This window comes from Eumetopias jubatus, unplaced genomic scaffold, assembly GCF_037043125.1.
Source record: "Eumetopias jubatus isolate StellerSeaLion01/CBP00866 unplaced genomic scaffold, mEumJub1_p1.0 scaffold_4, whole genome shotgun sequence".
NCBI lineage: Eukaryota > Metazoa > Chordata > Mammalia > Carnivora > Otariidae > Eumetopias > Eumetopias jubatus.
This window is the reverse complement of record NW_028274810.1, coordinates 57,241,423-57,266,206: the sequence shown is the minus strand read 5'-3', so window position 1 is coordinate 57,266,206 and position 24,784 is coordinate 57,241,423. Positions and strand designations below refer to the sequence as shown.

The 24,784-nt window shown below is 41.4% G+C and overlaps 1 protein-coding gene across 4 annotated transcripts in view; it reads left to right on the top strand.

Moving 5' to 3' along the window:
• NFIA (nuclear factor I A) overlaps positions 1 to 24,784 on the top strand; it is a 360,963-nt gene that overhangs the window by 244,196 nt on the left and 91,983 nt on the right. For all 4 annotated transcript variants that reach the window (XM_028106853.2, XM_028106852.2, XM_088022399.1 and 1 more), the window contains exons 5-6: positions 11,503 to 11,620; positions 17,598 to 17,725. In XM_028106853.2, the coding sequence (XP_027962654.1) occupies positions 11,503 to 11,620; positions 17,598 to 17,725 (246 nt within the window). The remainder of the gene's footprint in view (positions 1 to 11,502; positions 11,621 to 17,597; positions 17,726 to 24,784) is intronic.

Below are 24,784 nucleotides of genomic sequence, written 5' to 3'. Positions count from 1 at the left end.
TGCACTCTTTCTGTATTTTCACACCGGAATCATCATTAGGATCCAAACTGCAGTTCATTTCTCAACTTCTTTTTGAAGCCTCGAGGCCCTTTGTGGAACTTTGAGTGCCCATATCCATGCGCTTGGGTTCTCTGGCCAGCAATATTGTAGGAACAACTGGCGGTATTCTAACCTGACACGTTGGAGCAAGGACAACAGACTTAACTCGGCTCCAAGGTACAACAAGAAAATGAAGCTCTTTGATAGGAGTAAGCCCAAACTTGGAAATTACAAAATGTTCTCACAAAGACAGACTCACGAGGAAGTTGGTATAGGATGAGGGCTGCCTGACGTCCAGTGCGTTGGGGTGCCACTGAAAATAGTTGCAGGATTTTTAGATCTTGGTTAAAAGAGAGGAGATCTGAAACTTTCCTTTCTGAGCAAGTGGCCTGTTCCTGCTCCTCTGCGAAGTAACATGAGAGTTGTGGTCATTGCATGGAAATTAATTGTAAAATTAATATTCTTAAGCAGGCCCTTGTTTCGAAAGAAGCCATTTGGGCTTGAGCATTAAAGGAAGAAACAAAAAGATTATAATAAAAAATAGACTGCAGCCCTCGCATGAACAGTGGCTGTGACCTTGCCTTTTGTTTGCCATTACACAATTCAATGGCAGTCCACTCAAACTATGCTCTCGATCAATATCCTATTAAAGCAGCACAAAAAGTCTCCATAAACTTAGTGGTTAGCTATGTTTATAAATGGAACTCGGCATAATTAGATGGTCAATAGCAGGCTCTACTAGTAATTTTAAAATGAACCTAACACATTTTCTGTCTGTAGAAGTCAATGGCACCTCTTCCAGATTGAGGTTATGGTGTGCCGCAGACAAGAGTGGGAGGCCCTTCAAAAAAATCATAATGCCTATCTTTAAAATACAGTTTTTAAAGAAAATCTGTTAAGTTATGGACTAGAAAATACTGATTGGCCCTATAATTTTTTTCCATTTTGCCTGCCTACACCACCTTATTCTGAATATATCATGACATTGCAAATGTTTCCTAGTTTTAATCAGCCCTTCATAGAGAGATAAAATAATAAATATTGCCATACTCTTAGGAAGAAAAATATCAGTCTGGCTGGCTTAATTGAGTGGGTCTCCTCTGCTATAATTCAATAAATTTTCAAAATAAACCCTGAAATTGAATTAGTTCAGAAGGATGTTTTGTCGCACAGTTTTTTTTTCTTGACATATTTGGGGTGATGATTTGGATGGGAAAGCCGGTGGCAAATGGAATGGCCTGGCGGTAATAGAAATTTTCACCAACCTACTCTTTCTTCTGAATCCCAGCTCACAGTATGGGCGGCCACGCGTGATTTTCCCTATTCCGTTCTTCTCACCCCATAGAGAAGGAACCACATAAAGTGAGAGGTGTCCCCGTCCTTACTTACAAATTGCAATGTACAGTGTGCCCTGTGTTCGGCGTGGGCCCTGGCAGTGGCTTTAGGACCAGCATGGTGACTGAAATTAAAACTCTGGTGAAAAGATGCTTATGACATCAGCAGATCCATTGATCAACTTGATGCTTGAAAGTCCCGTTTTTTCTATTACACTCATTTTGTACAACCTTCCCGGTAAGAGTCGGTAGAGAGAGTTCTCATGGCAGTTTCTGGGGTGGGGGGTGGGGGGAGAGGAGGACTTTTGTTTTCTGTTCTCAGCTGAAGCTCTTGCTAAATTGACCGGGCCATAAGCATTCTTATTTTAAAGATTGGACTCAAAGACAAGCAAAACACATAACACCTTGATGTCCATACTAATTTGTTATCATGATCTCTATTCATATATTCATCTATTTCTAATCTTTTCTAGCTAATTCGTGGATTATGTTTCCTAAGAGTAATACATTCTATAAAATCCATATTTAAGATGGTATCATAGTTCAGGATATAGAATTGGGGATCTGGCTCTGCCACTTTCAAACTATATGATTTTGGGTAATACTGAACCCCTCCCAGCTATGTTCTTCTCGTAGGTAAAAATCATTTATTCAATCAACAAATATTTATTAAATAACCAACTGTGTGCTGGGCCTGCATCAGAATGCTGGAAATAGTAATAGCTGTCAGGAGTGTTTTGAGGATTAAGTGAGAGAATGGCGCGTGTCTAGCATATAGTAAATGCTCAACAATGGTAATCACCATGCTCATCATTGAACAAAGCCTCTGTCCCTGGTCTTTTACTCTGCGTTCAGAGCTGATCCTTGAGGTGGCCACACTATCAGCAAATTTATTAAGAATATGTGTGTATGTGTCTGTATGTACTCTGTGTGCATGTATAAATTAAGAAGGACTGATTTGAGATTCACATTCTAAAAGTCAGTTTATTAGAAGGACCAGTCTCATGACCCCTTCAAAGTTAATAATTCTGATGGAATAAGAGCATGCCAATACTAGACCTAATTCATCTGCTTTAAGAAACCAGAAAATTCTTACTCCTCAACTTTTCAGCCAAAGCCTATATGTCTGAGTTATTCTGGAAATTTCTCTTCCAGGGTATCTAATGGATAGCAAGATGTTTTAAAAATTCTCAATCTAACACTGACACATTAACAACTTTTTAAGTGGCTAGCCATACCTTGATTATTTTTATCAGAGTTCTTTAAAGTAGTTCTTAGTTTTATAGTATTTAAATTTTGCTTTTTTTTATATTACGGGCATAAAAATTCCCTGTGAGTAGCAGGGGCATGCTAGACGTCATTACCAGCAATGTGATTTTTAGCAAACTTTTATTTATGCACTCATAAACCTCAATTTTTTAAGAGCAGATATTCCTATCCAGTGGATAATATTAGAAAACTAACAGGTATTTTTGGGATTTCCAGAAGCCTGACAGAAATTCAATATTACTCCCACAATAAGACCACAAATATTATTGAGATTTTGGCTGGTATATATCATCCTAGCTAACTCTTGCTGATTCGGAAGACTGCTGTTGGTGACACAGTAGGCACATCCAGGATGAGATCAGTATAGTCCACACTCAGCAAAGCCACACGTTAAGCACAATACAGGAACTGAGTCAATGCAGTATGTGATTGATATGAGTATATATTAACACCCAGGATCTTTCAGTGAATGGAGAAGGAAAAAAAAAATAAACAGTTCTTAGTGAAAATACTGAGACTTATTAGGACAAATCCAGACAGCTGGATTTGTAGGTTGTTGGGATGAGACTCTGCTGATACCGTTTGGTCTCCTAAGAGCCAATGGTCAGATAGTCCCAGTACACTCTTGGTGAAGGGGCTTATGCTTAGACGCCCTTCCTGGTTTATAGATCACTGTGGTAAAAAGACGTCTCAGGCCATCAAATCCATCCCCTGTCAGGGAAGACTTAATCCCATGGCTGAGGCTGTATCAGGTACTAAACGGGTACCACATTTGACCTCAACCGAAAGCTAAGATGAGATGATACTCTAAAATGCAGAAAATCAATTTCAGTCCCCAAGGCAGAAGCCACTAATGCAGGAGATCAGTCAGCATTGCCAACCCCGCCGCGAATGGCTCTGCTCGACCACATATCAGGCCCTCCGTCCAGGGAAGTACAGGCTGACACTCCTACTCTAAAGACCTGAAAACACAAAGAAGGAAGAAGGAAGATGACAGATAGAAGTTTTCCCACGTCATGGATAGGTGACAGTTAGTTTTCTCTATAAATCTTGTTGACTCCGTCCCTGTAGAAATTGATGATGAAAGAAAGGAAATGTGAGTTTCACCTCTGTTTCTTCGGGCTGGTATCTGGAGATACTCAGGTTCAAATCCTTGCTCTGTCACTTACCTGTGTGATCTTGAACATGTTACTTAACCTTACAGCTCAGTTTCCCATTTGTAAAGGAGAATAAACAAATACAGGTTCTGTGGGGATACTGCAAGGATGAAATGAGATAATTTGGGTAAAACACATAGAACATCAGCCTGACACGTAATAAATGATCAATAAATTTCAGTTCATAGCTGTTTTTCATTAACAAGCTCATGTAATTTTAGTTCAATTCAGTAAACATTTGTTGCATGTGTAATATACGAAACATCTCATACTGTATGCGGAGAATACAGAGAGAAGTAGAAATTGTTCCTTCCTTTATAGAGTAGAAATCTAAGTTTCTTGAGATCCAAGACTGAGCTCTCTTTGTGTCAATAAAATGCCCGAGTACACTTTCTTCACAAACTGAATTCACAATTATTATCAAAGGTAAACCATCTTCAAGAGTCAGAGTGGGGAGGAAGAGGGTATCAGTGAACTGTTCTTATTTTAATAAAAAGAAAACATTTTTTTCAGAAATAACAATTTCTGTGTTCACCTCCTCCTACCCTTTCTGGCAACACAAACCCACATATTTCTTAACTTGTATCCACAAATGTGGATGTGTGAAAACAGTGCTTTGTCTGCATTAGCAGATGCCATTGATGGGGTTAAAACATTGTGTGGCTTTTGGCACCTAATACTACGTTTCATAAAAAGCATTGCTTAAATCTCATAATAGCAGGGAAGTTCATTTCCACATAGAGGGAAATCCTCGTCTTGGTCCAGCGCCTTTCTTTTATGTTCCATTTTGGAAAAACCATACCCCTAGCCTGCACTGGGTCAGACCTTTTAGAAAAGAAGGGTATAGAAAGGAGATCAGCACGCGGTTTACAGACCAGAAATCTGCTTGGCAAAGGAGTTGCTGAAGACTGTGGTGTAGAAGCTGCAGAGAAAGTACCTTTATGATTGATTTCCATTCAAGTCAGACTGACTGCAGTGTGGTCATTTTTCTAACCCATAACTGCTCACACTGCAGCAGGCTGCTATCTGCAGGGTGTCTGAATTATAGCAGTGTATGTCCGTGTTACCTCTTACACAAATTACTTACACTGGTTTCTTTTTCCATGCAAATTCATCAGTTTTACAGCCCCTCGTAGCCACAGTCAGGAAACTCTGGCCAACAGCACAAATTGATAAAATGAGTTAATTTTACTATACTTATTTTTTTTCTTCCTAAAAGCCCTCTGTCATAGGCAGTGTTCAGGAAGCATATTACAGTAAAAGGAAGATAACAAAGGAGTTGAATTTTCTTGCCATAAATTACTTTCCAAGTTAATTCCCTTTAACGATGATTCCAGATTTGCTTGAGTTTTCGTAGCATTGTGCGTTTTACAACTGTGCCTTTGATAGAAAGAAGACCAAGTATTTTCCCATGTTCACTCCTTTTGTGCCAGTGACATGGACTTTCTTATGAGATCTTTGCCACCAGAATGCAAAGCAACACTAAATTGTGCTGGGCCCCTAGAACTGTGTGCTTGTTGTTGGATTTTTTTTTTCTCCCCAAGCCTGAAAGTACAAGTTCCCAAAGTCTCAGTGAGTGCATTAGATTACATAATCTGGAGAGAAGTATACTTCTGTTATTTTTTCATAGTTATTTTATAAATTGAAAGTGAAGTAGTATAGTAAGTCCCAGGCGTCTTTTTTGAGGGTTACCTATTGGCCATGTGGCCATATTCCTTAGTTGCCGTGGAAATTCGAGGAAGGGATGGCTATGATTGTTAATCTCTAAAATGGAAGCCCCACGAGGGCAGGGGGCCTTATATATCTTGTCCACTGATGGATCTCAAGCATCTGGAGCAGCACCTGGCACATGAAAAGGGCCCCGTGAATATTTGCTGAATTCCACTGGATGTAGCCTCTCAGAGAATATGTGCCAATTAGCAGTAGGCTGGCCACACTAGTCATTCAGTTAATGCTCCCCGCTGATTCCTGTTGAACAAGTTGTAAACTCAGTGCACTGTCATCTCCCAGGCAGAGTCACTTGAAATTTTGGAAGGAATTTTTTTTTTCCATCACCCTCTCTTTCCAACAACACAAGCCCGAGCAGATTGTCTCTGGTGGATGGCAGAAGTTCAATAACCACAACCTTATCCAACTACTAATGTGTACAGAAGAGCAGGTCATTAAGAGGGTTGGCTACTAAAGTAACCCCTTTCTTCCAATAGCCCACATTACTATAATGATGCCTTAATAGCAAACCATTTATTAAGAAATGACACAAAGACTGCCTTCTACTCATGACAGGAAAGAAGGGAGTTGGGGGGACAAATGGCTCAGATATCACATCCAACGAGACCATTCCCCAAAGTTCATCCTTTGAGAAAAACTCCTCCGTGGAACAAAATCCACAAAACCTTCAGGTGTGACTCACTGCAGTCCTGCTTAAGAAAGGTGAGGCACCAGTCCTCACCGCTCATGCATATTTATAGGTTTCTGAGTTTCACTTTGTATGGCAAAAGTTGCGGGGCGGAGGGCAAACGGAGAGGGTGATTACTGATTCTTGTTAATTCAGAGCATATTCATTGATCATCAGCTCTTGTGTTGTATTGATCGTCATACAAAACTCTGCAGAGCTGTTTAGGAATACACAAAAGGCTGTCAGATCTGGAGGATTAAAGGTTACCTGGTATGACCCTCTGACTTTGTGGCTTTGGGGCGTTACTTCACCTCTTGGTACCTCAATCCCTCCCTGGTAGTGTCCTGAGGATTAAATGAGATGATGTGTTTAGAGGGCTCAGGCCAGCATCTGGCCCATAAATCATGCTTAATAAACACTGGTCCTTGTTATTGTGGTGGCGATGGCCTTGGCATTGGTGGTCAGTTTGCGTTTCTATCACAACTGTTATGGGAATTTTGAGGTCCAAAGAGTTTAAATGACTTCAGCTATACAGGGGGTTATTGGCAAGGCGGAAACCCTAGACGATCATGCCTAGGCCCACACCAGCACTTTTTCTATGCCCTGGGATGTCTATCTTTACAGTCCTCAAAATGCACTCAATCTAGTGGGGGAGAAAATGTCATGGGTGAGATAATTTAAGAACAATAGAGCCTAGGGTCAAGTACAAGTGGAACAAAATCAGGTTTCACAATATATGGAACAGACAGGAAGTGTTGTGGTTGGTCCAATCCTTCCTTAACATCCCCACCTTTGATTGGCAGTGGCTACACAATCTCTGTAACACATCAGGCAGGCTGTTAGTCTTTGGCTTCAGAAGCTCAGCATGACATCCTGGGCAGACGTTGTTCAAGTCATTTAACCCTTGACAACGTTTAGTTCCCTCATTTGCCAAAAGGACTTACTACCATTATTAGCTAAGAAGTGCCTTGGGTTATATACATCTTACTGATATTTTATATTTGTTGGGATAGTTTGACCTGTTTGCTCGTGTATGCACTTTTGTAGTGCACAACCGGACACAGATCTTTTGTACCTGTTTATGAAGGTGACAGATATCCACTGTGAAAATTCTGTTTTCTTTCCAGACAGCATGGTTTAGGCCTCCCTTCCCTCTTAACTCATGCGTCAACCTACCAACTGATTTCCCCACCTTAGTCGCCTTTGGTGCATTCTGTAGGCTCTTGTCATATTAATGTTGCTCAGATTCAACAATGATCACTTCCCTACTCAGAAACCATCAGGGATCCCACAGATCACTAACTGTACTTCCTGCCTCCAAACCTATGCACGTACTCTGTCATTTGCCTAGAAACCCTCCTCTTTTTCTCAGCCTCTTTAAATCCTCCCATCCTTGAAGGCTTAGCTTCAGTGCCCAACTCCTCCTGGAATCAGACATTTTTCTCATCCCACAAGCCAATATGATTTCTCCTTCCTTTGAACTTTTCTAACACATCTGTTGCATTCCTCCTCTGAGATTGAACACATTCAGCATTGAATTAGTCAAGTATTATTTTATCCTTCCACTCTGTAGTAAACCTTGTGAGACAGAGACACCGTGTACCTTTTTATCATCTGAAGTTTAAGGCAAATATTGTTTACAGCAGGCAAGGTAGTAGGGTAAGAAAAGCAACAGGTTTTGGGGTGAGATACCCTTGACTTTTAATCCTGGCCCTCCCTCTTTCTTGCCTTTCTGCAGTCCATGGCAAGCCAGTTAACCTCATTTTGGGGCTGATTAGTTTTTCTCATTTAGGAGAGGGACTTTCCTAAAGAGGTTGTTTTGAGGATGAAGTTAGGTATAAAAAAATAAAATGCTCCATAGTTACTTGGGAAAACCTGCTGAAAGCCCACCTTCCTCAGATGCCTCTCTAAGGCTCTTCCTGTTCTCCCAGACGAGAGGCCCTGAGAATACCCAGCCCATTGTGGGGACACTTAACAGTGACCCCTCCCCACAGGCATGGGGCTTTCTCTTTAACTGTCATAGTGTCACTGACTCCGATTCCATTCCGATCGGCTGACCTTCATACGATGCATACACACAGACAGTACTGGGGAGTGTTTCCTGACAAGACTTTTTGGAAGAATGCAGAGTTTGGGTCAGCACTTTATTAGGATTATTTAACCCACGTTGTGAAACCCATTCTCATTTCAGAAATTTAATGATGTTACAAAATTGAAGACGCACATAAGCAGTTTGTCAAGCCCTGAAGTTATGCACTATAACTCCAAGAGACACTTTGAGAAAGTATCACAATTCCGCCAGCCCACCTGATAAGCGTTTTGCTAGTTACAAAGCCAGTGTGCTAAGTGCTTCACAGGAAGTAAATATACAGACAAGCGAAGGAACATTTCTGTGGGTTGGTTATTTTTTTATTCTCTCTGAGAGGTGTGCAGACTGTATTTACACTGTATTTTTCTTTCTTCACCTATTCTGGCTCCTTTGACATTTTAATAAGATAATCAAGGCAGAAGACATTTTTCCATGGTACAATGTGGTCAATAGAAGGTGAGGTGTGGGGGCAGCTGGGCAGAGGGCCCCAGACTTCTCCTCTCAGTTCAGCCAGGCCGTTCACTCACGTCTGGCTTTATCTTTCCTTCCGAGGGTGGGAGAGAGGCTTGCGCACTTCTGCTGGTGCTTGGGAATGAAGCAGCTGCGCCATTAGGCTGAGGCCCGAACCTCATCCCAAAACTTAGAAAATCTAAATCCAGACCCTTGACACCGATCAGCCTCATCCCTCTTCTTTAATGAGAGGTGTGAATCTTTAAGCTCCAGGAAGGCACAAATGTTAATACGTACCTGTTCTACATCAGGCTGCTGAGAGGGATGAGGGGTGACGTATTGGAGTAATCTCCTCCCCACCCCCCCCCCGCCTATTTCAGCTATAAAATATTACGGAATAAAAGGGGAAACTATGCAAATAAGTTTAGCTGAAAAAGCAAATGAGGGAATGACTAGCAAAATCATTCACTGGAACTCTGTTTACACTTTTTGTCAAGCTCAACCATTGGTTTTTGAACTAAAGGCCCTTCCTCCATTACAGCCTGTCATTAAGAGATAGGTTTGAATTTCAGAAAGTGTATGTGAATTTCAGAGCTTTCCATTTCTTAGCAGTGACTGTTTTTATATAATGACAGTTACGATTAAAGTTTAGCCATTGCGAGTAATCAAACAACTAAATGTTTAGATAATACGTATCCCTTCCAACCTTTCCTCTATTCCAGAGTCTTATTATGGTACTGCAATTCACCCAGCTGCCCAAGCAGTAATCTTAGGAGTCATCCCATACTCTCCCTTTTCCATTATTATCGCACTCAAGAAATCAACACATTTTCCTGAGTCTGTCTCGTAAATCACTTACACTGGGCTCCTCCATTTCATCCCTTGAGTTTAGACCCATCCCCACCTTACCTTTTTTAAATGACTCCACTGGCCTCTGTGGTTTTACTGATTATATTCTTCAACGGCCACCCCCTTGTCCCCCACACCTACCTTCATGACAGGATGATGTTTCTAGGTTATAAAAGCAAATTTGGTGATATATTCTCAGGCTTTGCTGGTTCTCCTTTGACTAGCAATCAGTTCCATTTGACCAGTGCTTACTGACTGCCTCTTGGTGTCAGGGATTATATTAGATGCGGCAGTGGCCCCCAATTAGTACAGTGTGATAAGCACTTCTGTAGCTTCTAAACTTGGGAATCTGCTGGACTCAAAGTCACGTTTCTTAAAGAAATTCATGTTCCTAAAGACCCTTCGTAATCTGACCTTAACCCTCCCCTCTTTTCTTCATGTACTGTATACTTCATCACACTGAGTTATCAGAAATCCAGTATTCATTTTATATTCCCTCACTTTTATAAATGCTGTCCCCCCTACCTAGCACGCCTCCATCCCTCCCAGTTGGGCAATTCAAACTTGTCATTTTAACATCTTCCAAGGGGTCACATTTTCTGAGGTCTTTTTACTCCCAGAACCTCTCATTCCCCAGCTGGGTTAGATACCCATTTCTATGTGGCCATATCAATTTTGGAATAACTCTAGCAAAGGACTTATCACACTGTATTGAAAATAACCTGCCAACCTTCCCTCCAGAGCTGTTTCAGAATAAAGACCATGTCTTCCTTCTAAGCATCTTCCTCACCCAGCCCAGTTCTTGGCAATAGCAGTGATCATTTGTTGAAAGAATGAAAAGTCCCTGGTTTGTGATATTTCTAATTATCCCTTCTTCTTATGGATATTAGCCTCTATTTAACTTATTTATATATCCACTTACACAGGCTTAACTCTGAGACCAGTGCCTTAATATAATAATATATGAATCTGTTGCTCCTGCTTTTGCATAATCTTTTAAAAGAAGAGGTTATTTCCACTCATACAGTTGCACCACTAACTTTACACAGAGTTTTTTAAATAAGATTGATAGGTGTTATTTATTCATTCAAAAATATCTATGAAACTACTACTGTCAACAAGGTATCTGGAGGTTCCAGGCCTTAAAAATATACAAAGAGTGACATCTCACACAATAGTCAGCTCTGAAAATCACATACAATCAAAATTATCTTTAACCATCTCTTAAGTCAGACCTCGGAAAATTCCTCTGTATAAGTATCTTCTTGGTGAGCCATACGGTGTCTGTGTGGCTGTGAATCTCTGCCGTCACAGTGTGGAAGCAGAGACCATCTGTAAATAAGTGGGCGTGGCCGTGTTCCAGTAAAACTTTATTTAGAAGAACTGTGGCTCAGGAACCGTGGTTTGAGGACCCTGCCTCACAAATAAAGTGAAGGTGTGTGTAGGCACCGAGGCGGTTCAGAGCAGAGAGAGATCACACATTTCTCGTCTCAGGAAATTGGGAATGGGTAGCCCAGAAAGATGAATTTGCAGTTCAGAACGATTTCCAAAATGCCGATGAGTGAAAGCAATCAGGATCAGACAAAGTTAGGAAAGCCCAGAGAATGTTCTGGCTGGTCATTCAAGAAAAGTTTCAGAGCAAAACGCGGAGGTCTTTCTGTTAAAAGCCTCCAGGAATGTTGCAACCTTGGTGACAGTTTGCCATTACAAAAAGAGAAAAGATAAAAGGTACATTATAAAACAAAGTCTTTCTGGCGTAGACAGTTTTTGTTGTCAACATTCTTTGGCGGTCAGAGTTCATTACTGGTTATTTTGGATAAGCTTACTGTATAAATTCAGAAATAAAATGTATTACATGCGACACTGATATATGCTCTCATTGATCTTTTATTCACGGAACATCACTATTTTTTTTTCTAGCACCAATAGCTGCAGGAACTGGCCCAAATTTTTCTCTCTCAGATTTGGAAAGTTCTTCATACTACAGCATGAGTCCAGGAGCAATGAGGAGGTCTTTACCCAGCACATCCTCTACCAGGTAATTTAATTGGTGGCTCGCCATAGTTCCACACCTTGATTTTGACTCTGAGCCTAGAGGCACTTGGATTGTGCGTCTACTGGTGGAAGATACTAGAGAAGTTTGTTCAGCCCCAACAGACTCTCAGTCTTATTGGGAAGAGAAAGCAAATGCACATGCTGCAGAAATATATATATAGTAGAAAACAATGAGCTAAATTGTATGGCATAGGCCAAAAATAGTTAAGGCAGGCTTTATCCAAAAAGATTGACTTGCGTTCAGCTCTAAATGTTGGTTTAGAGTTGGCAAGATGGGAAGGAAAAGGAATAGTGTCTGGGTGGGGTGACGACATGAGCAAAGCATAGAGAAAGGATGGATGATAAACACAGCATGTTCTCAGCAGATTAAGGACAATGCTTGACTAGGGAGAAGGGCATGTGTTTTGGCTTGTTTGGCAAAACGTTGACACTGGAGACACCAGTTCCGGTCCCGGTGCCTACAGCAGACATTACAGCGCAGTCCCAGCGCGTTTCCCCTCCCCTCACCCAGATCTCAAAATCCAGGCTATTGGAGTTGCCCTGTGGCATGAAACCCATTCGGTATCTAGGTGTGTGGTCACAAAACTGAATGGAGTCCTGCGGCAGGGTGGGGCTGGCTCATAAACTCTGTTGCCCCAGGAGACCTTTAAAAAAGTAAAGCTGGAAGAGCACAACCAGATAAGGATTCTGGGGTTCTGGATCCCCTTGAGGTCACAAAGCCCCAATCAAAATGAAGCATTTTGCAAGATCCTGTTGTCTCTAGATAACCGGTACCAGAAGGAAAGGGATTAGGCATTAAACCCACAGTATTCTTTTACAAATTGGCTTTAGCACTGGACTGTGACAACCAAGAAAAGAATGGTGCAGAACGATCTTTAATGTTTGTGTACTTGGCAGAAAAACGTTTCACAAAGGTATATTCTTCTTTCAAGCAAGCCCTGGAATTTTATGATTTAAAACAATGGCCAGATTATAGAAATTTTCCTTGGTGGCGACTCCTTCTTACCTTGACTTTATATATTTTAACCAGCATTACTTAAGAAAGAAAGAGAGAGAAAGAAAGAAAGAAAAAGAAAAGAAAAAAAGAATCCGCTTCATCATGACGAATACCTTGAGGACAGTTAAAGAAGCAGTTATTCCCTAAATATAACCACCAGATCCTACGCTCATCTTTCATGTTGTTTAAGGGTTCTCCTTAGTTCCCTGTAGCATCAGATCCTCAGAAAAAAAAAAAAAGTCTGAAATCCAAAGTACATTTATAATGAAAGAATGAGATCGTGAACCCATTCGGGTGTTAATACATTTTGAGGATTTTGAATGTTTGCTGATGGAGGGGACATTGTGTGTAACTGCACTCAGTCAACATGAAAAAGCTTTGCAAATAACTTGTGGGCAGTGATTAATTTAAAAGTTGATGGGCTGTTTGTTTTTCATATGTGTGCTGCGCATGTACCATGGACATCCCAAACAGTTCGTGTCTCCCCCCACCCCCACCCGCCACCCCATCCTTTTGACTTCTCCAGCTGCTTTGTTGCCTTTTGCTGTGATTCTCTGAGTGGAAACCTGGTTTTTAATGTCATTTAAAAGGCTACTGTCATTCTCAAATTCTGCAAATAACTAACCCTGATAAGGAGCTAATTATAAATAGCAGCAGTAGTTAATAACTTGGTAATATGTTTGTTTTACTCTCATTAGGCTCTCCTAGGATGATTTTTTTTTTAAATTATTCTCTAAATATATAGACTCAGCAGAATTATCTGTGTACAGGTTAGAAAATGTGCCCAGAAGAATACCCCAGATTTACATATAGAAAATTTCATCAACCAATCAATATTTGTTCATGCCGTGCCAATATTAATCGGTCACCTAGCAGACACTGTATTAGATGCTTTACAAACCTGCTATGATTTAATCTTCACAATACTTTTACAATATAGACAGTGTCGCCATTTAACAGCGGATCAACCCAGAGCCCAGAGAAGTTAAGTAACTTGACCAAGGTCACAGACCTAGTAAATGGCAGAGTCTACATTCAAACTCAGGTGCGCTGGAACTTTAAAAACATGAAATTTTCACATTAGATCCTCTTAGGAATGGGGCTTACTCTTTCAGTAAGGAACGAAAGAACATGAAGCCCCCAAAAAGGAATATCTACTATCCCCATTTTTCCTGGATACTTGGTGTTTGCTACCTTTATTACTATTACCATCTTTGAGATTTGTACACGTCCTACCTCCCCATCTGGACTGTCAGTACCATAGAGGACAGCGTGTAACTCCTCCAAATTGGCAACAAACATTTCTTAACAAGGACATTGTCCTAGGCACTGTGGATATAAAATCAAGTAATAGGAGCTCTGCAGTCTAATGGTAGAGACTGACAAGTAAATGGAAGTTTTCAGTTCAGCGTACTATGAACACTCCAGAAAGAGTCATTTTGCAGATTTGTGGGTATAAGGTAAGGTTTCTACGCTTTGCATATAGTCAGAATTAAACAAATATTTAGAATGAAGGTGATAGTTTTACCTTAATTTCTAGGTAGAATTGCTAGGAACACAACAAATTCCACACGTAGGAAGAGATGGTGCATCACTCCTCAAAAGAGTATTTATCTTCCCCCTTAGCTAGAGACTTTACTGGTACTTTCCTATTTTCCTCCAGTGTTTCTGGGAGAATCAGATCAGTGTGTTAGAAAGTCAAGAGCAAGAAACCAAAATCCATGAATGATTCATTTCTAAATAAAAAAAAAAAATAAAGGAGATGGGTAGGCATTTACTTCAGTTCTGTACCCCTTCATGGTAAACATCTCCAAAATCACAGAAGGGGTTGTGTAAAAATTGAGATAAAATATGTTTTATCCCAAAGAACTTCACCAAGATAAACCAGTTGTCAAATTTGTGAGGTCAGTAAACTTTGTCTTGGAAGCCTTCCACCTGTCCCTCCCGGCACTTCTAACTTGCTTCACTCCTGGATCTTTTTCTCTCCTCCATCCTATACCTCCACCCTCCAGACAATTATCCCGTATCAACCTCAGAAAAGTCCTTGTTTTCAAACTAAGGTGGGAGCTAATAACTACAGATTCTCACCTTTAGGATTAACAACTGCATGGGGTATTTGCATTTTATTAGGGGACACCAAGGAAATCAAAAATTTTAGAAACTCAGGAAAATATTAGTAACGGAAGAATAACAGGCAGCAGAATTGGCCTTTTGCATTGGATCTCATTGAATCGTGACACTTGGGCGAATGCTTGTCACAAGTACTCATATGGCTGTTTCTAAGTCAGTAGCCCAGTTCAGCAGTTTTTGAACATCTGCTATTAGCCAAACACTGTGGTTAGGCACTAGAGATTTAAAAAAAGAAAAGAAGAAGAAGGTCCTTTCCTTACAGATCTCACAGTCCCATCAGAACATATAGGTCTTGCCGTTTATTTGCCAGGAAACATAAGGGAAATATTTATTTTGTTTTTAACATGTATTCTACCAACTTCCAAAATCGTTTCAAGTGACTTTCAAGTTTTAAATACATCAGGTACCAATAAATATAGAGAAGCCAGAAACCATATGGAAAAATAGGATAGACTGTTATATCAGGAGCCTGACCCAAGAGTTGTACCTTACATTTAATCCTGAGATTCCTGGTTGCCAAGGCAAGAAGGGGAGGCACGAGGTTATAGAAGCTGCATTTTCTGATAAAAAGAAAGAATAGAAATTCATGCAAAGAGACCGTATTTTTTTCTGGTTTTATGTATGAGAAGGAATTTTTTGTGTACATCCTTCTACAAAAAAAATTCTATTTGATATAGTTTCACATATATTATAGAAAAGTTCTCCAAGTGGCTATTTTTCATTGAACTTCAAGGAATGCCGAGTGAAGAACATAAAATTAGCTATTAAAGGTTATGCTTTGGGTTCTAAGCTAGCATGCTACAGATATGCTGCTTTCCTGTGGTCTGGCTTTAATGAGAACAGAACTTAAAGACAAAGCATACTGGAATACCAACTTTAATAATGAGAATTTCTTGCCTTACATGGGTCCTCAACATTTTCTTATTCAGATTGCAGCCATCGCCTCTTCACTGTCTCACTGCCTGTAGGATCCATCTCCTTCTTTTTCCTTTGCTTTTCCAAAGCCATCACCTGCACAACTACCAGAGCAGCCTTTCTGAAATCGACTCTGATGTCACTGTCTGTTGAAACTTTTTCAGGGAGTCTCCATGGCTGATAGGACAAAATCCAGATTCGTATCATCTTCTGTCACCTCCACCCCCTTCTTTCACTTCGACTTCAGCCAGGCCACGAACCTGGCAATTCTCTGCGTGTGTCACACCTTCCTCATGATGTTGCTTCTGCCTGATACACACCTCCCTCCAGCGAGTAATGTTCAGAATATCCAATAACCTGTGTGACACGAGCGTACCAATTAGAACAGATGTCGCTCTGCCACAGTGCTCAGGCTGAGTCCTGGAATGCCCCAGATGCATTCGATGGTAACCCTGTAGTTTTTGGATCATGAGCGTGTCCTGGGGCAAAGGTGGGGTGGCAAGGGTGGGGAAACTTGAGATGGTGACACTTCGCCAATTGATAAAGAAGTATTTCCATATTTTGAAATAAAAATGGCTGCCTGAGTGGTGCATCAGCTGAATACCAGCCCATCCGTACCCTTTCCTTCCTTATGCCTGTCTCCTCGACACTCACTCATACAGACAGTGCAGGAACTACTTCCTTTGGGAAGCTTTTCCCAACCTCTCAGGCATATCACTGTTTTCTTCTTTCATCAAGAAATCCACTGTGTCCTATCTGTGCTCTCATCATAATACCTACATTTCTCTTTTGCACAATTTTATTTGCCTCTGCATCTCTATCTGCTAGACCGCGAACTCCATGGAGACAGGGGCCATGTCTGATGCATCTCGATATCCCAGCATTTAGCACAGCACCTAGCACAGAGAAGGGACACAACAGGTGTTTGATAAATGAAAACATTAAAAAATCTGTACCCTGACACGTGAGGAAGAGATTTCCCAGAGGGCACTACCACTAGATATGAAATCTATTCATTCTGATAGTATGTTAGTGACATAATCAATTAAGACAATTAGAACATATTAGCAACATGGCATTTCACTGTCTTTCCACTCCTGAAGCCTCAACTTGGGAGAAAAATTCAGTCCTTCAACTGGAGGAAACAAGATGCATTCTGGAGATTTCTCAACCATACCTCTCCGAAAATAAAAAATATCCAGAACTTCATTTTGGTGACCTCTGTGTAGACATCAAAAGAGGAAGGGCATAAGAAGGATTGGGCCACTCTTTTTTCCATGTCCCTAGTTCTCAGAGGGAAATGTACTCCTTCCCCGCCATCTTTATCTCTCTGGAGCATTGTATTTGTCTCTAGCATCTCCATCAGAACCTGGACTATGGTAGCTGCACAGCATATACTTTCTGAATGAACAGATCCAAGTGGAAGATGAGAAAACAGGAAAAAAGAGAGAGAGAGAAAAGCAATCCAAGCTCTTCTTGAAGGGCTTTGAACCCTGATCTTTATCCTTTCTGGGGTGCCAGAGGGATTGAGTGATGTGTAGGGACACTGCTGATGGCGAGGTCCCCGCCGCTGCCTGAGGAGACACGAAATGCCGTCTTCCCACAGACACTTCCAGGTGGAGATGGGCGCAGGAGCCAGCCATCAGTTCCTCAAAGGAGAAAGGAACAGAATGTGGCAGCGGCAGCAGCAACTTGAGGGACAGTAAAAATCAAACCCAGATACTTGGAACAACACAGGCCCAAGACTTTGTTCCACCTCCAGTGACTCACTCCACTGAACAAGAAGCCTAAAAAAGAGTGCTAGAACTACACCAAGTTGCCCAATGGCTTCCTCCTTTGGCTTTCTTTCAACCAGAGACGCGCTATCCAAGAGAGGTGGTTTGGATGGCTTTTAAACATGTCCCCTTTGTTATTTCAGCTCCACGAAGCGCCTCAAGTCTGTGGAGGATGAAATGGACAGTCCTGGTGAAGAGCCATTTTACACAGGCCAAGGGCGCTCCCCGGGCAGCGGCAGTCAGTCCAGCGGATGGCATGAAGTGGAGCCAGGTGAGCGGCGCGGGCGCGTGGGCGCGTGGGCGCGGGGGCACGTGGCTAGCACGCTCACGTCTGAAATGTGCGTGGGGGGCGTGCGTACGTGCGCAGGACTGACGGCCGCCGCCTCACAGCGGTGGATCCTTCCACACCAACACGTGTTTGTCTCTGCTGCTTCCACCGAAGGGTGGCCGGGAGCAGATAACAGCTGACCTGAGAAGCTGTAAAAATGGGCTGCGGTTTTGGACTCTTACATATTCTTACCTATCCTGCAGTCCCGTGGTCATGTGCCTTTGCTTTTGTTTTTCTCCTGAGTGCCTTTGGGGGTTGGCTTTTGGGATTATTTTTTAATAATCTTAAAGAAAACTCTGTCAACTTTTTCAACCGGGTGGATAATGTTGGGAAGGAGAAGAGGGTCCCTGTGCTACACAGTGTGTGCTTGGATTTTTATGAAATGAGGAAGTGTTTTTTATTTTGTTTTTAAAGATTTTATTGATTGATTGATTGATAGAGAAAGCACGAGTGGGGGCGGGGGAGCGGAGGGAGGGGGAAAAGCAGACTCGTGCTGAACACCAAGTCCGATGGGGGCTTGATCCCACCATCAGAGATCCTGAGCCGAAATCAAGAGTCGGACGCTTAACTGAGCCATCCAAGCGTCCCTGGAAGTTTCCAGGGTTTTTAAAGAGACTTACACAGCATTGGAGTCAAAATTAGACAGATCGCCAACACACAAAAAAATTGCAGCTCATTTGTGAGGAGGTATTTAAATGTGTTTTCCTGTTACTGGTTATCGCCGTTATTGTGTTTCTATTTAAATGGAAGAACTATCTTTCTATCCGTCTCTAGTGAACTAAGCAAATGATGACTACTAATCTGACCTCCCGGGATAGTCTAGTCTTGGCTCTGGAGTCTTGAGAGGAATGTGAATAATTCAGCTAGCACACGTGTCTAAACTCCACATGGACAAGGGAGAATCTTCTCCTGTGCCTTTCTCAATCTGCAAAGTCAATTGGATAGAGAGGATGGAGTGTGATCCTGGCTCTTGGTCCTGCTGGCTGTGGGATTATAGGCAAAGGACCCAACCTCTCTGAGCATAAGTGTCCTCATTTTTATAATGTCAATACTAATAGCTGTTTCAATGCTCTTGAGATTTAAATAAGGTAACATAACACAACCCATCTAAGAATTATACCTACCTAGCACAGAGGAAGGTTGAAACAAAATGCTTTCTGATCATTCTCCCCCACCTAGGTCTCAGAGTGACTCCTTGCAAGAACAGACAAGCACCAAGGAGATTTCTGAACTAACCCTTTTGTCTTCGGGTCTTAACTCCTGTCTTTCCTCCCTGACATATCAAAAAACAATCCTCAGAGGGAATGGCACGAGAGAGATTTTTGGGGTGATGGAACTGTCGTGTATCCTGATTGTGCTGGTGGGTACAGGAATCTATACATGTGTTAACATTCATAGAAATGGATACCTTCCATCCCCCTGCAGTTTTATTGTATGATAATTAAAAACAAAAGCTCAGGCCCCACTAGCCGAGTCCTTTCTCTTGCTCCCTTTACTAAAATGCAGAAGTTTCACTTTGTCTTGCTTCTACTTAATACTCTCACTCACTCATTCAGCCATCCTCACTGGGGACTTTCTGCCTGGTTCTGGGAACTGAAGGGTGAATGGGAAGGCTCTGGCTTTGGCTTTCAAGGAACTCACAGTTGGGGGTAGGACACAGATGCATAAGGAGATCGTTACATGGTGATAGGGGAAGTGCAGGGATGGGAAGATTAGCCTCCATCTTCTCATTATTTCTAATTATTACCAACACAGCACTCAAGGTGTGGTGGATCTTCTATAAAGGTCATACATATCTGCTTAGCACCACACTTAGCTCATGCCCGTTCACCGAGAGTGGCTAAGAAATAAAGCCAGGCCTAAATGCAAATGAAAATGCTGACTCCCCATTGCGGCTTTAATGGCATCATCAGCAAGATCTCAGGGAAGTGCCAATGAAAAGTTTATGTGCTATTAAAAAATTAAAAGATGTACAACTTCTTTGAACCCTTTTTAAAAGACTAATTGGAGTTCTAGCCAGTTCACCTGCTTCAGTGAAAATCAGAATCGAAATAGTTAGGTTTGGTACATGGTGCTTGAGTATTGTGTGTGCTAATGAGGTTTTATACACATAGAAGCTGCTTTACTGTGTTGATGTACATGAAGCTCCCCCACTGGGAGACTCTTCTCTGGGTCCTTGTAGATATTTGGGGGGGGCATATTGGGGGTTGATGGAGGCAGGTTGAATATAGGGTTCTTTGACCTAGTGACTTTTTTTCAGAGTGATTCTATTCCTGTTTGCACCTTATGATTCAAATCGTCATAAATTTTAACATCTGAATGCCTAGATTCTTTGGAAGTCATTAAATAATGAAAGTTTAATGGCCGAATTCTTTTGGGGTAATGATACTATATATATGGCATAATAGAGAAATCCCCCACAATTATACTATATTCCTGGATTGATTCTCCATCCCCTCTCCCTGTTGCATTACAGAAAAAATGCAGTTTCATGGTATATGTGTTGGGGGTTGGGGGAGGACAGTGGATACATTTACATTTGGCCATATTCAGCATAGAAAGTCATAATTGAAACAGGGCCTGAGGGGACATTAAAACTCAACCGAAGGATGTTGTACATGTGCCTGGTGACTTTGGTGTCATTAACTCACACCAGCCATTTTAAATGGATAATTTATGCTGCCAGATGGTCCTTTTTGGGGATTTTCCATCTAGCCCAATCCCCTTTTTGGCACAGAGAACACCCTTATGTTGTTCCCACACTGATCCGGGCCTGCATAGCTTTTCCCCAGGGGTACAGTTCATTGAGTAGGAGGCTTTTAGTGGTTCACTCATGTAAATTACCTTCAGAACATGTTGGGAGTTATGTCTATCTGAATGCACCGGCAGCCTCTTGGTTGCCTACATTGGGGATAATTCTCTCAAACAAATCCTAAAGGGTACTTTGTTTATGCCTCAGATGTGACACAGGAAGCAAGGCCTGTACTTACTCCTCACTCAGAGAGCTTTGCATCTGTTTACCTGCCCTCAAATGCTTTTTCTGGACTCCTGGCCAAAAGAGGGCCGAAGGTTGCCAGAGGAGACAAATTTCCTTGAGCAACAGGAAGGCTTTGGAAAGTAAAACAAACCAGACATGCAGTAAATTACATGGGCTCTTTCAAATGTCTTTTGTAGTATCCTGTTCCCCATTAGTTTATCTCAGCACTTTCAGTGAACAGCTCTTATTATCTGGGAAGAAGGGCATAGGAGATGAAAGATGATGTTAGTTTAAGAACATCAGACAACCTCAAGCTGACTTTCGCGTCTCTTACAATGCTACATTTGTTCCCTCCACTTAGTTTCATTTCCCAGTTATCTCAAAACTGGGTTAGATTCGAAGCTTTGAAGCTAATCAAGCACTGATGAAATGAGTCCTATGAAATTCTATCAAGCAGAAACTCACATACCATCAACTCTTGTTTATCTGTACAAATGAAAAATTACAGAGAAGCTGATAATGTAAATAAATAGGAAGGAAACCAACAGGCGCCTACATGGGATCAGACACTGTGCACGGTGCTTTCACATACACGGTAAAAATTATAGTTATGATGGTTGGAGTACCTTCTGTATACCAGGTTGTTTTTTTTTAATTACCTTAAATTATGCAAGACAGAATGGAATCATCTTGCCTCTGTAGAGATGAAAACAATTATGAAAGGTTAAGTGACTTGTCTCGGGCCACACAAATAGTAAACCTGTGGATCCAGGTCCAAATTTGAGCCTAAATCTGAGTTCAGAGGTTAAGTTTTGTCTTCTATGCTCAGTAACCTCTTTTACCATAATGTTTATGCTTATAATTTAAGATCTCATGTCCTGGGTTTGTATTGAAATTAAAAACATAATAATAAAAACCAAAAAATAACTCAACAGAAAGACCTGAAAAATCCCCCACTTTCTTTATCCCAAACCCTTGTCATATAACTGAAGCCAGAGGAGTGTGGGTTATTAAATACACATAGGACACGATATATGAGCAAATAGTATTAACTTTTAACAAAGTAAAATATCAATTTTTCCCCATAAAATCAAATCATCTTCAGCATTCAGATCTTTGTTCAAATAAGATGTCATCAGAGAGGCTGCCAGTGATCTAAATAGTTGGTGTTTCTCTTCCATCATTTCATAATTTGTAACCTTCTTTTCTTTCTTCATACCCCTGTATACTGCCATTGTCTGTGTTCTCTCTAGAGAATGTACACTCCATGGGCAGTGGAGTGTCTTTTCCATTGCTTATCCCCAGCATCCATATCAGCATCGGGCACATAATAGGTACTCAACAAATATTGATTGAATGAGTGGAGCCTACAAAGCAAGGAATTTGGGGTGTTTTCAATAAACCTAAAAACAGAATTTGCCACCAATAATCCTCCCAGAATTGATGTTTGCCATATTCTCAATTCATAGACTGTTACTTAGTCAAATCCAATTATTAACAAGTAGTAAGCCAAACAACTGCTCAGCCTCAACATGGGCCCCATTGACAAGTAATGGTGTACCAAACTCTATTACAAGTATCCCTTGCCTTAAAGGGTATTCCTTTAAGTGAATCAAACCTTCTTTTTTTTTTTAAAGATAATACTTTTTTTTTTTTTAAAGAAAAGTCTTTTCTCTTTAAGGTAATTCAGTATTACAAGCTCTGTATCAAGAACTGCAATAGTGAATTTTTGTAGAATATCTTATGTAACAGCCCTGATTTATGTCTGAAATTTTTCAGATTTCCCTATCAAATTTTCTCTTATGCAAGTATAAGGAACATCATATGAGACACTATGAGCTCTATATCATATGAGTTATAACCTTGCTACTCAAAGTGTGGTCAGAGGACTGGCAACATGACATCACCTGAGAACTTAATAAAAATGCAGAATTTCAGGGTGCACCTGGGTGGCTTAGTCAGTTAAGCTTCTGACTCTTGATGTCGGCTCAGGTCATGATCTCAGGGTCATGAGACTGAGCCCTGCATCAGGCCCCATGCTCAGTATGCAGTCTGCTTGTCCCTCTCCCTCTGCTCCTCCCCCTGCTCTCTCTTTCTGTCTCTCTCAAATAAATAAATAAAATCTTCTTAAAAAGCCCAGAATATCAGGCTCTACCCAGACCAACTGAATTTTAATAGTCGGTTATGTTTATCTGGGTGATATTTATACATGTTAGGGATTAAAAAGCACTAATCTAGGCCCTTCTGTTGACTGTTCCCTTCAGTGAGTTCTCACCACTCAATCACTGTCTGGAGGCACCCTGAACTTTCCATGGTGTATTCCCCAACCTTCCCCCGCTACTTTAAATAGGAATGCCTTTAACATTTTTCTAGATAGATAAAAACCTAACCTATTTTAAAACAGATCAGAGAAGGTAGCACACATGCTCATTGACTCATGCAGTGTTGAGATACCTCACTCACTGCGTGACAGGATGAATGTTCTCCATCTCTCTCTCTCATCTTCCTCCACTTTAAGTGCAATGTAATTCAAGTCAAACCAAGTCACTGAATCTTTATTAAGCGTTGACTGAGTGCAGTATGGAGTACATACAAAGATGACTCCATCCGGTCCTTATCTTCAAGGGCAAATCAGATTTCCTCAGTTGTCAGCCAGTATCTGTAAGACGGGAACTGTTGTTTCTGGCCCATCTTTGTCACAGAGTTGTCACAATCAAATGAGGTAATGAACTTGAACTTCCATTCCAAGTGCCAAAGTCCTTTTTTAAAGTGAATATCCTCTAATCATGTGAGGTATCATTATTATTCAGCTCATGGCGGTTGAAAGCAGGCAGGTTTAAATCCCTGAGAAGTAAAAGAGGAGAGTTGTTCAATCTGATGGGAGAATTCAGGACACTTTCCTCAGAAGGCAGCCATGGAATGAGGTGTCAGCTGGAACCCAGAGGAGAAACAGTCACCGACTTGTAAGTGAGATTTGATATTTCTTAGCCTTTTAATTAGTAGTATATATAAATTCAAGTGTTCTTCCTGTATCTTTCTTCCTGAGTTGCAAGGCAGCTTTGTGGTTGTCCTGTGAACTTTCTCAGGATCTGTGTCCCCAAAAGTGACTCAGTTAAGGCTCCAGCGCACTTCACAGATTACCGAGTGGCACCACTTACTGCATTTGAGACCACAGCTGCATCAAGCACGTATGTTTCCGTGAAGTTCCACAAGAGGTGAAGATCATTTTTTTATGATCTTACAGGACTTTTGAGTGAAATTTAGTACAGTGCTTGAAAACAGGAGAGAGAGACTCCTGAAATTTTCTCCTGGACAAAAATGTTCAGAAATATCATGCCTTCCATTACACTGTGATTGTCAAACCTTACTAACAGACACCATTACATTAGCCAAGACGTCGGGAGTTCTAGACAGTTCAATGAAGTTTTTAAAGTCAGATTTGATAAATGGTAAGGTTAGTTGTAGTTCTCTTTTTAAAAACTTTCAGTGATAGGGGCGCCTGGGTAGCTCAGTTGGTTGGGTGACTGCCTCCGGCTCAGGTCATGATCCTGGAGTGCCAGGATCGAGTCCCGGATCGGGCTTCCTGCTCAGCAGGGAGTCTGCTTCTCCCTTCTGACCCTCTCCCCGTCTCATGTGCTCTCTCTGTCTCTCTCATACTCTCTCTCGCAAATAAATAAATAAAATCTTTAAAAAAATAAAAAAAATAAAAAACTTTCAGTGATAAACTTCTTCCCAAAGACTAAGTAGTCTTCGTTTTTGAAGGTCAAGATTAAGCGGTGCAGTAACATGCTGTCTGCTCTTATCGTGATTATTAAGTAAAGAAATACATTTTTTAAAAGATTTTATTTATTTATTTATATGACAGAGAGAGACACAGCGAGAGAGGGAACACAAGCAGGGGGAGTGGGAGAGGGAGCAGCAGGCTCCCCCCCGGAGTAGGGAGCCCGATGTGGGGCTCGATCCCAGGACCCGGGATCACGACCCGAGCTGGAGGCAGGTGCTTAACGACTGAGCCACCCAGGTGC